Raw genomic sequence first — 13,758 nt, 5'->3', positions numbered from 1 at the left:
TAGACTTAGTCCAGTTCTGCAAGTACTCTGACAAATTATGCAACAATTCTCCACAACCTCCACATAATCACTTCCACATCAACGTGACCTTTGACAACATTATCTAAAGGGAATCAAATTCCACTGTTTCACGTCAGCTGTGCCTCAATAAATAGCGCTCCCCAAAATGAAATGCTGTTGACTTCGAGGCTCACTCCAGAGATTTTAGCACATAATGCCGGTTGACAGTGAAGGAATGAAGAACTGAGTGCCAGAATTAGAGAGTATGCCACATTGTCCATCCAGGCCTTGCTCTCTTCTCGCTGCTGCCATCAGGAAGGAGGTACAGGAGCCTCAAGACCCATACCACCAGCTTAAGGAACAGTTATTACCTCTCAACTATTAGGCTCTTGAACAAGAGGGGATAATTCCATTCAATTTCACTCACCCCAACATTGAACAGTTCCCACAATCTATCGATTCACTTTCAAAGACTTTTCATCTCAAGTTCTCCATAATTAATGCTCATCTTTTTTTTCCCCTTTTGTATATTGTTGACTTGCACATTGGTAGCTTGTGTGCGGTTTTTCATTGATTCTATTGTGTTTCTTAGTATTTACTGTGAATGCCCAAAAGAAAATGAATCTCAAATTGATATATATGTACTTGATAACAAATTGACTTTGAACTTTGAGAACAGACAGTCCTACACCCCTGGATGGGCCACACTAAGGATATAAAAATACAGTATACCATTATGGTGCTGGACTGCCAGATACCTAGCAGTGAATAAATGCATGACTCTAAGATGCTTCCTAAGAGAGAGTTGTATTGAGGAACTGAAAACAGTTTGACAAGCAACACACACAAAAATTGCTGGTGAACGCAGCAGGCCAGGCAGCATCTATAGGAAGAGTACAGTCGAAGTTTCGGGCCGGGAGCCTTCATCAGGACTAACTGAAAGAAGAGATAGTAAGATTTTGTGTGTGTTGCTTGAATTTCCAGCATCTGCAGGTTTCCTCGTGCCAGCTTGTCAATGACGTTTTAAATGCAGAAGGAGCTAGTTCCTACAAGTTTGGAAAAACTGCATTCAGTTTCAAGTTTATGAAAACAGATGGAGTTTTCTGCTTCTGGGCTCACTACCTTGTGAGTTCATAGTAGTAAACTGTCAATAACTCTTGCCTAAAATCACATTGTCTGTGATCTTGAAAACAGAAATACTGATTAAATAAATAACAGTATCTTCTATTTAAAATATGTCAATGTCTTCGTTTAAACACAAGGGTCTGATGTGAAAAAAAAACATTTCCAGCACACAAAAAGGCAGCGCCCCAAACTTCAATACAACTTGCACAGTATGTACTGGGGTATTAAAAAAAATACTTGTGCTAAATTGTTATCTAATCTCTCGAATGATATATATAATTGTTATATGATTACAACTTTGTTTTCATAAAAATGAAAACCAAGATTAGATTACAGCTGTTTTGATGCTACTGCAACATTAAGCACGAAGTATTAACACTACTCATTATACAACTTGAAAGGAATTAGCTATAGACCAAAGCAGATTTGCTGCCTATATGATCCGATCCAAGGGGCTCGCCTTTCTGTGGGATTGTGACCTGTATACTCCAGAACACTAACATGACAAACTTATTCTGCTATTGCACAGCAAGTGAAAGATATCTAGAATTATAGAAACCGATCTGTCGGCCCATCCAGTCCATGCTGACCTCATCTTCCATGCCTACAACATGTAAACAATTAATAGTCTGAATTTCCTCCACAATGCAACTCAAGCTTCTGTGGAAAATCATAGACCCAGTTCCCAAATCTAGCGCCCTGATTTTAAATCTATGAACAATTCTATGAAAATCTGCAAAGAATAGGACTGATAAAGGAGGAGACAGCTGCTAAGAGGTGCACTGTAAGCTTAGGACAGTACAGTGACCATAGCGAGTAGAGCAGCTACTGAGTCCAATTCCAAACTTTGGCCCTATTTTGACCATTTCCTTTGGCAGTACATTCTACATATGAACTGCGTAATTAAAAAAAGTCCCTCAAGTTTCTATTAAATCTCTTACTTCACCTTAAACCTCTGCTGTGTAATTGTGTGAGAACAATTCAGAGTGCATTCGCCGTCATAGACTCGTACTTCGAATGTGGGAGGCAACACAATCACCTGGAAGAAACCTACACAGTTGTGGAGAGAAAGTGCAACCACCACACACACAGGGCCAAAAGTTTGGAATTGGACTCAGTAGCTGCTCTACTCGCTATGGTCACTGTACTATCCTAAGCTTACAGGGCACCTCTTAGCAGCTGTCTCCTCCTTTATCAGTCCTATCCTTTGCAGATTTTCATAGAATTGTTCATAGGTAATCAGAAACTACACAGCAGAGGTTTAAGGTGAAGTAAGAGATTTAATAGAAACTTGAGGGACTTTTTTTTTTAATTACGCAGTTCATATGTAGAATGTACTGCCAAAGGAAATGGTCAAAATAGGTACAGTGCCTCTTAAAAGGCATAAAAGTTGGACAGGTACATGAAGAGGAAAGCTTTTGAAGGATATGGGCAAATGACAAACACTTAAACGGGCACCTTGACTGGCATGTACCCGTTACGCTGAAGGCCCTGTTTCCATGCTCTAAGACTCCACATTCAGATTACAAAATCTTTAAAAGGGTGTATAGTGAATTAATGCAGGCCTGAACCCAAACATAACTTTCATTAATCTTCAACATAATATGTTGTTATAGATGGGCCTACTTGAGAAAGGAAGCAGGAGAAATTCATTATGTAAACTTATCAAAAAGCAAAGATTTTCAGCCTCCTTCATTGGGACAAGGTTAGGTGGCATAAAATCAGAAATTGCCAAAAGCACTCAGCTGATCGGGTAGCATTAATACATCAGGTCTGTGACACTATCTGAAATGAGATGCTGCTTAATCTGGCTTGCGATCTTGCATCAGAACAGTATTTGTGATTATCTATGAGAACAGTGCAAAACTGAGATGATTTGATGGGCCAAAATCTCTTTCCGTGGATGTCGAACTGATAATGAAAGGTTTTTAGTAATGGATCACTAGAAGAACTGAAGGGCAGGTAGAATTTATACCAATGAACTAAACAATGAATTTCCTGACCAGAATCAGTAATTTTGCAGAATTCAGAATAGCTTTTAAAAAGGATGTGGATGTTTAAAAGAAAGAATAAAAGGTGGAGTATTGAGCAGCAGTGAACTGAATTATGCAGTGATGAGGTAGTAGCAGGTTGGTTGCCTACAACAGACGATGCTGGTGTTTAATTTCCAAACAAACAATAGTCCATGTTTTTTTTATTCTTCCCAACATTATCACCCCCGCCAACCAGCCATTAGTGAAGTAATGCATTCTATAATTAATTTAGAAATTGCATATTCTCAATACTATTTTAATAAATCTCAACATTGTCAACAAGGAACTGATAATCTTCACTTGCAGTTACCTGGTTTTCTGCATTAATTACTCAAAATGTGATCAGATCATCTAAGTCGCAATAATAGACAAACACATTCTGCCTAAATTAATAACACACAAACAATTGTACTTTTTGTCTTTATTGAACACAATGTTTAATGATTCTAAGTCCAGGCTGGAAAAAGTACATGAACCCTTGTATTTAATAACTGGTAGAACCTCCTTTAGCAGCAACAACCTCCACCAAATATTTTCTGTAGCTGCTGGTCAGACTTGCACAATGTCGAGGAGCAATTTTATACCATTTCTCCATACAAAACTGTTTCAATTTATCAATATTTCTGGGATACCTTGCATGAACATCTCTTTTCAGGTCATGCCACAGCATATCAATTGGGTTAAGCTGTGGACTGACTTGGCTATCCCAAACATGAATTTTCTTCTTTTTAAACCATGCTGCTGTTGATTTACTCTCGTGTTTCAGATCATTGGCTTGTTGCTTCTATTAAGCTTCAGGTGACGGACCACTACCCTGACATTCTCCTGTAAAATGTCTTGATACAATTTTGAATTCATTGTTCTTTCAACAATTACAAGCTGCCCAGGCCCCGAGGCAGCAAAGCAGCTCCAATCTATGATGCTCCTTCCACCGTGCTTCACAGTTGGGATGAGGTTTTGGTGTTAGTGTTTAGTGCCCTTTTTCCTCCAAACACAGCAATGGGCGTTTCTGCCGAAAAGTTCAACTTCTGTCTCATCTATCCACAGAACGTTGTCCCAGAGGCATTGTGGAACACCCAGGTAGTCTTTTGCAAACTTGAAGCAAATGCAGCAATGTTTGTTTTTTGGAGAGCAGTGGTTTCCTCTATGTTATCCTTCCATGAACACCACTCTTGTTCAGTGTTTTTCGTATAGTAGACACATAAACAGAGACTTTAGCAAGGTCTAAAGATTTCTGCAAGTCTTCCTGTTACCCTTGGGTTCTTTGCTCTTGGTGTGATCTTTGCAAGAACACCAACTCCTAGCGAGAGTAGCAACAGTACAGAATTTCCTCCACTTGTAGACATTTTCTTTTCCTGTAGACTGATGAACACTTGGGTTTTTAAGAAATGCTTTTATAGCCATTTCCAGCTTTATACATCACGACAATCCTTCTTCTAAAGTCCTCTAAAAGTTGTTTTGATTGAGGTAAACAGATCTCTCTTGACAAGAGCAGGCTCTGTCAGTAACCTGACCTTGCAGGTCCTTTTTTTAAAAATACATAGGTCAGGGCACCTCCACAACCCACACCTCCAATCTCAGCTCATTGATTTGGACACCAACTCCAAATGGCTTTTGTAGACCCCAGAGGTTAAAAATACTTTTTTGAACATAGACTGTGATTGTTTAAATGGTGTACTCAGTATTGACGAAAACTAGTACAATTGTTTGTGCGTTAATAGTTTCGGCAGATTGCACGTGTCTATTGTTGTGATTTAAACAAAGATGATTCCACATTTTATGAGTAATTAATGCAGAAAAACCAGGTAATTGCAAAGGGTTCACAAACTTTTTCTTGCAACTGTACATGTAAGCGACTGCCAGCGTATGTCTGCCTGGTTCTGTCGAGACTGATTTTAGTAACATTTCCCAAATTAAGTACTTATGGACAATCCTTAAACTTTTCATTAATACTAAACTTAGAGCTCATCCTTTCTACCTTCAAAATGTTCTCCTATTGACACTTAAGTACTGGATTTAATCTAACCACAATCCTGAAGACTAGGTCTATTACTATCCCTCTATTCCAGCTCAAAGATTTTGGGCACTCTTTAGTAATTCCTTGCCTTCTTCAGCCATTCACACCAAGGAAAACTAGTTAACAACGGGATAAGCTTTAATTTTCTTCTATTATAGCCCCATTCATCTCACACCCCTCTGTGATTTTCCAACACAACTATTCATTGTCAGCATGCTTGACAGCACATCCCCAGCAAAGCAATCATCCTTGTTTCTTCCTATGCTCTGGAGAATGTTCTCTGAAAAATACCTTATTACTGCAATGCATTCATTAACATGGAAGTCTCTTATTCCTTATACCATGTTAGTAAGTTCCAGCATTGTCTACAAAGACCTGACATTTTTCCAAAATCATGCCTAAAATTAAATAAGATACTCATTCTGGTCCTATCTATTCGAAAAGCGGAACGTAACTCGCTTCTGTACTCTAATTTAGTCTCAGTTTATACAATTAAGGACCCCATCTGCCTTTGAAAGAGCCCGCTAGTCATATCCTGCCATCTCAGAGGTTTACACAAACTGGGTAAGAAAAGCTAGTGATCAAATTCATCCCATTAAGTTGCAATACCGTTTCCATCACCAATCTTTTCCTGCCGCCAGACATGGAGCTACTTGGCTATTTTAAGAGTCCCCAGAAACAGGTGAGGGCATGCATTAAAATAGCTTGCTGGGCCAAGGGTCTGTCCCTCCAGCCCGGGTCGTTTACTGCCCACTCAGCGAGGCCGGTTGCAGCCTGACCTACCTCAAAAACTTTGAGGAGGGTTTTCATGTAGAGCTTGCGGATGCCGAAGGACACGCCGAAGATGGCAGGCACGATGATGAAGACCAGCAGGAGGGTGATCCAGACGGTCAGCGAGATGCCCAGCAGGGTACAGACCAGGCTGTCGAAGGGCATGAGGAACCACATGCTTCCAGGATGGGCTCAGAACCAGCGGGCCGTCTCCCACAGCTGCCCCCTCAACCCGGCGCCTTCCCTCACCGCGTGGGCAGGAGCCGCCAGTACTCCGGTCTGTCCGCCCCGCAGGCCCCGCTCCCCGAGCCCGAGCCTCCGCCGTGCCCCGGCCCGCGTCCCCGCAGCTTCGCCCCACCACCCTCCCCCCCGGCCCGCGACCCCGGAGCTTCTGCCCGGGCTGCGCGCGCGTCACAAACCCACCAATCACTGAGCGGGGCGGCGTACACGCGCGCGCGCACGTGGGCGGGCTCCCAGCGTGCTGCGTGCGCACCGCCGGGGAACGGCGGGCACGGGCGAGAGCGAGCGCCCCCCAGCGGCCCTGAGCGCGCGCTGCAGCAGCAAACGCAAAATTAAAGTAATGAAAACGCAATTGATGGAAATCTGAAATGAATAGAAACCGCCAGAAAATGCAGGTTGGGCAACATCTGTGGCGAGGAATCTTTCCAAAGATCAATCTATAGTCAGCATTTTCCAGTTTGCATCACTGCAACACTTACTGTTAGCAAATTGAGAAATGTTTAAAATCGTGCAAATCTCCAAACTCTCTCTCCTTCTCTCATCACCAGCAAACCTTCGCTCCAAGTGACACTTCATACATTGAGAAAGATATTCAAGCCATTCCATGCAAGCAACAGAAAGCGCAAGATGGCAGAGACTGTGCAGCAGTGACACAGCTCTAATGACATGGGTTCAATCCCGATCTTTGGCGCGGTGTGTGTGTGGAGAGTTTGCATTCCGTTTCCTCGGCTTCCACATCCCAAAACTATGCTGGTGGACGAATTGGCCACTGTAATTTAACCTAACGTAGGTGCCAGCAAGATCAGGGATAGGACTGAACCTTGAGTCTCTATTGATTTGGTTGAATGGCACAAGGAAGGAACACTAGGGTGATTCTGCGTATAGAAAAGAGATTTTAGAAGCATGAGAGTTAACTTTCTTGACGCAATATTCGTCGTAGATGTTGAGCAGAGAACTGGAACCAGAGGGCATTGTCTCAATAAATCGGTGCCCATTTAAGACAAGTGAGTTGAAAGTACATATTGTTAATGCAGAGATTACAAACCTCAGTTAGGGAGTCAAGAGCTATGGAGACCAAGCAAAGAAAGTAGATTAGGTCAGCGAATGGCAGAGCAGGTGCAAAGTACCGAAAGGTCGGATATCCATCAGTGAATCTTTGCTGCAATGCATCATATGCATTATTGGAGAACAAAAATTGTACAAAGTATTCCAGGTGTGGTCTCGTTACACTCCAACATAAACCATAGCAACACTTAACATATGTTGGCAAAAGGTCATTGGACCCTTAAAGTTCATTACTATTTGTGTATTCGTCAAATACCCTTCAATTTCACTAATTTACAAAAAAAAATCTATTGAGATCCATCTTGAATGTGGGTCTCCAAAATCATGTTGGTTCAAAGGTTCAGAAGGTTCAATTCAATGTCAGAGAAATGTATACAATATACATCCTGAAATGCTTTTTCTTCGCGAAAAAAAAGAAAGAAGTACAAAGATTAGTCACCCTCAAGTTGAGAAAGGTTCACTATTGAAGATTTTGTAATGGGATTGACAGCTGCCCATTGCCCACTGAATTGTACACCAAGATGTGGAAGGAATGCTTTGGACTTTGTCAGGGTACATACATCCTGTACTTCTACAAAGCAGAACACTGGACTTAACAGGCTGCTCCTGGGTGTACATTGAAATTACCATAGAGGGGAAAAATTCCAGACTTATTCTGGTCTATTCAATATATCTTCTGGCAAAAGATGTCCACAATTAAATGCCACAGATAGGCATATTTCTTAGTTGCAGTAGCATGGAATAAGAGCCACACTGAAGTAGAGACAATCATCATAGAAGGTTCCATATAGAAAGACCAACATTTAAGATCTTCTTGTCTTCTGGTCTAGAACCCAAGTAAAAAAAATACTCTTGGACGGCTTGCCCAAATAAAATACCATGGCTTGTAATAGACATGACATTTCAATGTTTAGATCTTGTTCTCAACTTAAAGCTCCCTCCGTCCCTCCCTACTCACATCTAGTCCTGAGTGAACCAAGGCTGCCTAAAGAATGGAGAAAAACCAACTCCATCTTCTTCGAACCCCTGCATCAAGTTTCTTTTGCCGCTTTCCAATCATCACAGAAAAACCAGACCATTTGCATTCTCTGGATCTGTCTTAATCCTATTCTGAATTTCCAATCCAACAGCAAGATCTCAAATTACCTTCTCCACTTCAACCACATCTTCTCCATCTCAATGCCAAAAATCTTTGTTACCATGATTCAACCCTCTCAATGCCCTTGACGATCTCCAACGTTATCCCATCTGGAACTTAGTACACTTGCATCCTAACTAGCTTCAACCCCATTTATCCGTAACTTGTGCTGAGCAAACCTACGTGTTCATATGAACTTCCTACAGCCTACGGTCAAGAAGTGTCCCTGTTGTAACTTGCTTTTCCTTCATTTGGTGCCCCCCTCTACTGCTCATCCATCAAGGACTAGGAATTATTTTAATTATTGGTTTAGGGAAGAGACCTCCGCTGCTGGTCGAACAATGCCCAAAGACTAGTTTCAAACTGAACCAGTAAAAGAAAAAAGAGGGACTCACTCTCGAGTTACACCCAGCACCTGGAAGACCAGCTCCCTGTCAATATCAACAGCTGCATCTCAATTATGTGCTGGCTTGAGCTGCATCAGCTGGTTTCCATTGTTTTCAGGATCATCAAGGAGTTTGGAATGTAAACACTGCACAATGACAGAGCCAGTGCTCAGCTGTATTAGCCTAGGGCACCACTATATGGGGACAGAAACCTCGGAAGATGCCAAATTGTTGGAGGTGCAAAGGAATTCACTTTTCATTTCTAGTGAGCGGCGTATTGTATGTAGTAGTAGAATCCAAGGCAATACTAAAGAACTTGGTAATTCCACCCCCATTTAGCCATGGTCAACAATGCCCACTTCAACACCAAATCACAGATGACTAAAGAAATCACCCCCAGACTGTGCAAGACAAAAGATTACCATTTAGTGGCCCTGCAAAAGGTCGGCAGAGGAAAAAAACACACCAAATTAATTATTAACTCCATGTAACCTTTATTTTTTAAATATACAAAATAGCATTAATTTAATATTCAAGCATAACAAATACAAACATAAATACTTCAGAACAGGCAGGCATCAGAGTTATAAAACAGAACCACATTCCCTGTTACAGCTAATATTTCTCTTATCTCACACAGGGAGTTAATCAGGTGACAATAACCATTGCTTCATACTATGAGGCCCCATTACCAAATGTCTGTACATAGTGCAAAAAAACCAATGAGGAAAGCATCTTTCTCCTACACCACTGAGTTAACTCTGTATTGAACCTTTCCTAAGTGCCCACCATAAACTTATTGCAGTGTTCGAGACCTCTGGAGATGTCACAGCTCATCGTAGTGTTATTACTTCAAGTCTTTATTGATGGAAAGATTCACTTTCCCAAAACGTTTTTCCTCCTGCACTTTCCCCCTAAATTTGCCACCCAATGAACAAAAAAAAACAAATCTTGGGATCAGTGGGTCTCACAGAATTTATAAATTCACGGGAATCTTTTTGCCACACCTCACTTTGTCCTGTGAGTCCCAGAATCACTTTCCATCACGGTGCGCTGGTTTTAACATTCCAGCAGGGAGGTTCATGCAAAAGAAACCTCATTCAGTTCATCTGTTTTCTAGTGTTTGGTTCCTAATCTGCCAGCGGCTCATCAAATAGTGCAAAAAGCCCCCCAAGTTCAGAAAAAGATTTTATTTTTAAAATAACACTGGAAGCGTCAACTCAAAAAAAAATCAGCCGGCATTATACATGAAATCAACCCCAATCTACAAACTATTGCAATTTAACATCTTGTACATCTTCCTCGCCTGCAGCCAAACGCTGTTTGAGCAACTGGAAATCAGATGTCATTTTAGCAAGTGAGTGGGCAATCCCAGGTGGTCCCGTGAGAGTGCTGATCCAGACCAGTTGCTCAGTCCCCACCAGGACATCATGGTGAATGATACAGCATACTACTCCTAGTGACACAGCATACCACTCTTAGTGACAGTCTGATGCTGCGCTCAGGAACTAACAAAGTCAAACTGGGTGGGGGGGGGTGGAGAGCCAGAAGTACCAGTGGCAAAGATTTTAAGCTTCTTCCTCCCCCCCCCCGCAATGAATTAAGTTTTCATTATGAAGATAACAACCTTTTGTTAACAGCAATCGATTAACAGATTCACACTTCATGCAGCTGAGTCACTTCAATCTCCCTTAACTCTGCAGAAGCACTGTAAAGCAAACATTGCCTGTAAATGCCCAGCAGTCTCATTTATTAAATCGTTTTATCCATTTTTCATTTTACTTATGTTGGATAGCTGAACATTAAGAGGTAATCTTGTTTGAGCACCCACTTTGCAGCCTCAATGAAAATCAAAGCACTCAATAAAACTATTCAAAAAGTGTTAAAACATGAAGGAAGCCTCGTCATCATTTCGTAATTCAAAGCCACACAATTTCGGAATTGCCTCATTGAAAGTATGAACAAACTGGCAAATTTAACATGCGTTCTCATCACCCCGAACTAGCCACAGTTCAAGCCGTAGAGGCAAAACTCCAATCCTTCCAGCCCTTTGAAGAGTATCGCCCTCCTCACTGGCATGAAGACTGAGCTATCTCTATTGCTTCGTGTGCAGAAAGATGCAAAGGTAGGCAGGATTTGAAGATGCTCTGAGCATCTGTCCGAGATAAGACATTGCAATAAGAACCAAAACGTTAATACAACTAAAAGAACAGTATTATTGTACATTTAACAAAACAAGCACTCTGAAAACATCAGGAGGGCTGAGAATACCATGGGGAGCTAGCTATGCAATAGCTATCCATTCTCTGTTTAAATGTGCCACCAGATCCAAGAAAGTGGTCCTGATTTGCAACCTTAAATCGTTTTTAACTTCAGTGATCACTGCAACACCAGCCCAGTTTTCCACAGCTTGCTGGGAGCACTGATATCACCATTAGCAAAAGATAATTGTCCTATTATGTGACAAATTATGGACAGAACAATGAACAAGTGACAAATAGTTAAACAAATGTGTCCTGTATGTGCAAGTTTGACTTGTGAAGTTCAAAGTTCAGGTACCGCCGCCTCTGCTTTTGCAAGTCATTGACAGCAGGCCAGAAGTTTACTACAGTAGACATTTTAAGATATCAGGTACAGTATTATGTTATTCTAATCAAAACAGTACACTTATTCCAAAGCACGTCCTCATCATCCTGTTAGCCAAATGCTGGACATTCCCTGCCACTTTGTAAACCAGGCAAAAAGATGAGGAAGATCAGGGTCACAATAAAATCAAGTCTCGTCAACAGCAACAGAGCGATGAAGCTATAGTCTTACAGCATCACACTTAGTATTCAGTGTTCATGCAACGCCCACCAAACCTTGAGTCAGTGGACATCATACATCCAACCCAAACTTAAATTATTATTTTAAAATAATTAGCTGATTCCCAATCGGGGACCAGAAGCTTTCACCAGAAGGGACCACCGTCAAACCTACCCCAGCTCTGCCACTGGGAGAATATCGAGTCAGCCAATCGGGGACTGCCAAACTGTTCAAAATCTACTTCTTGTGCTTTCCCCCGAATGTCATAATAAGATGATTCCTGGGAATAGTGAGTTTTTCCACCAGCTGACTGCCCACCTCCACCAACAATTCTATAGTTCTCTTTATTATTGTTGTCCCAGAAGGTATCTTGGCCACATTTGAAACATACACAGAACTCAATCTTTGAGAGAGCTTGGAGTCTTTCTGGCAGGTGGATCTGAAAGCAGAAGGTGTCTGTGTCTACACAGCCATATGCATTGCTCAGGTAAATGCATTCAATGTCTTGGAAGCTTTTCCAGGAATCAAAGGTGATTCTAATCATAACTTTTTTGTCATAGTCAAGATTCTTAACTTTGACTGTTCCAGAAATGAACTTCTCATGGATCACACAGTCTTCAAGGCAGACAAAGTTTTCTTGCAATCGAGAACGGAAGCTTAAATAATCTTCAGTGGGGAGGTGAAAGTCTAAAGACAGCTTCTCATTCTTGGTAGGTTGTGGATCACAATCTGCGAGGTCAGAGAGCTCAAACTGAAGGTCTGACAAATCATCCTCAAGCTCCGAGAACATTTGAACAGCAGTGAGTGAAAAACCCTTCGTATCAGCGAAAACTACCTTCTTTTTCTCAACACTACTAGGGGGGCAAACTTTCCATCCCTCCTTGTCCAGGCATTCTGCATTACGAAGATTCAGGCACGAGCGCAGAGGCTTCAGTCTGGATTTGTTGACTCCTCTGAAGTCCTGGTGGCTCAAGAAACTGTGAAAGGGAGGGGAGTGATTAAGGCAGAGCTTCCTGGCAAAATCGACAGGCATGGCTGGAGGATGTGACAGCTGAAGACAGCAGGCAGTCAAATTCCTGGAGAAAGGAAAGGGGGAGGTGGTTAGAGAAGTAGACAACAAAAAATAGATTATTGCGCAGAAATTGCACACAGTTATTGTGGCAGGGAAGCTCCATCCCCCATCACCCCACTAGGCAAAGCAAAAGCTGGTCGAAGGAGCACCAGATGTCTTCTGATTTGCTTCCTACCCACACCACAGTATAATACACTATGGCCAACTATGCAACTTCCTTCTAAAAATGTGAAATACACACACACACACTAATGACTACTGAAACCCAAGAAGAGAAAGGGGAAAATACCCAGTGTCAGACAAAATTAATCAAGACCTTCACAGACAGTGAAGGTCCTAAGCAAAAGATCATTCCCCACATTGACACAGGCAGTTGGACACAGACCCCTCTTACAATACACACAGAGCCCCTGCCCTCCACCCCAGGTAGAAACAAACTCATTTTGCACCCCCTTACCTAGCCGCAGCCAACCTTGTCTGCCTTTCCTCTCCGCCCCCATACAGAGAGCCTCAGTTCACCCCAGTATAGGCAGACTACCCTTTCTCCCAACACCCCTCCCCCCTTACCCAGATACAGGCAGCCTATCGCACCCATACCCACCCCCTACCCAGTTACCTGCAGCTTACCCCCACCCTTCCCCGTTACAGGCAGCCTCCTCCTCCCCACCCTTGACTCACTCCCCCCAGGTACAGGGAGCCTATACGCTCCCCCCAAAACAGAAGTATCAAACAGCCTATCCTCTCTCCTCGTACCTGACCCCGGACTCTGGGTGAGGTTTGAGGGGTAACAGGCCCACCCCGACCGCCGAAAGCCCCAGGCTGCAGGATGTCCCGAAACAGCAGCCCGTCTGACGCCAACTCCAGCTGCCGCCGCCTCACGACTGTCGGCGGACCCCGCCCCGGCGACAGCGCACCAATAGCGAGCGCAGCCTGACCACCGGCAGCCAATCAGCAGGCGCAAGACGGGGACCGTGTGTCAGCGGGAGAGGGATCCGCGGGGTCCTGTGCGTCTCTCCCCCCCTCGGACAGTCGGGAACCGGAATTAAAGAGGAGCCACTGTGGACGAGATGTGTTCGTGGGGACATATCTGGAACAATGAGCAATTC

The 13,758-nt window shown here is 42.8% G+C and overlaps 2 protein-coding genes across 2 annotated transcripts in view; both read right to left on the bottom strand.

Moving 5' to 3' along the window:
- gpat4 (glycerol-3-phosphate acyltransferase 4) overlaps nucleotides 1-6,294 on the bottom strand; it is a 110,777-nt gene extending 104,483 nt beyond the window's left edge. Inside the window, exon 1 of the mRNA XM_063056809.1 lies at nucleotides 5,959-6,294. Within this exon, the coding sequence (XP_062912879.1) occupies nucleotides 5,959-6,123 (165 nt within the window). The 5' untranslated portion in view covers nucleotides 6,124-6,294. The remainder of the gene's footprint in view (nucleotides 1-5,958) is intronic.
- Nucleotides 6,295-9,261: 2,967 nt separating this feature from the next.
- Nucleotides 9,262-13,526, bottom strand: LOC134350259 (protein phosphatase 1 regulatory subunit 3C-like). The gene is made up of 2 exons (XM_063055277.1): nucleotides 13,406-13,526; nucleotides 9,262-12,656 (listed from the first exon to the last, which is right to left on the bottom strand). Exon 2 carries the CDS (start codon nucleotides 12,611-12,613, stop codon nucleotides 11,726-11,728), a length of 888 nt encoding a protein of 295 aa, XP_062911347.1. The 5' UTR covers nucleotides 12,614-12,656; nucleotides 13,406-13,526; the 3' UTR covers nucleotides 9,262-11,725.
- Between the last annotated feature and the right edge of the window lie 232 nt (nucleotides 13,527-13,758).

The sequence above is a fragment of the Mobula hypostoma genome, chromosome 8 (genome assembly GCF_963921235.1).
Source record: "Mobula hypostoma chromosome 8, sMobHyp1.1, whole genome shotgun sequence".
Lineage (NCBI taxonomy): Eukaryota > Metazoa > Chordata > Chondrichthyes > Myliobatiformes > Myliobatidae > Mobula > Mobula hypostoma.
The sequence above is the reverse complement of the archived record's forward strand: the minus strand, read 5'-3'. Positions and strand labels throughout refer to the sequence as shown.

Coding starts and splice junctions, on each gene's coding strand:
- LOC134350259 (XM_063055277.1), bottom strand. CDS start 12,613: ATGCCTGTCGATTTTGCCAGGAAGCTCTGCCTTAATCACTCCCCTCCC.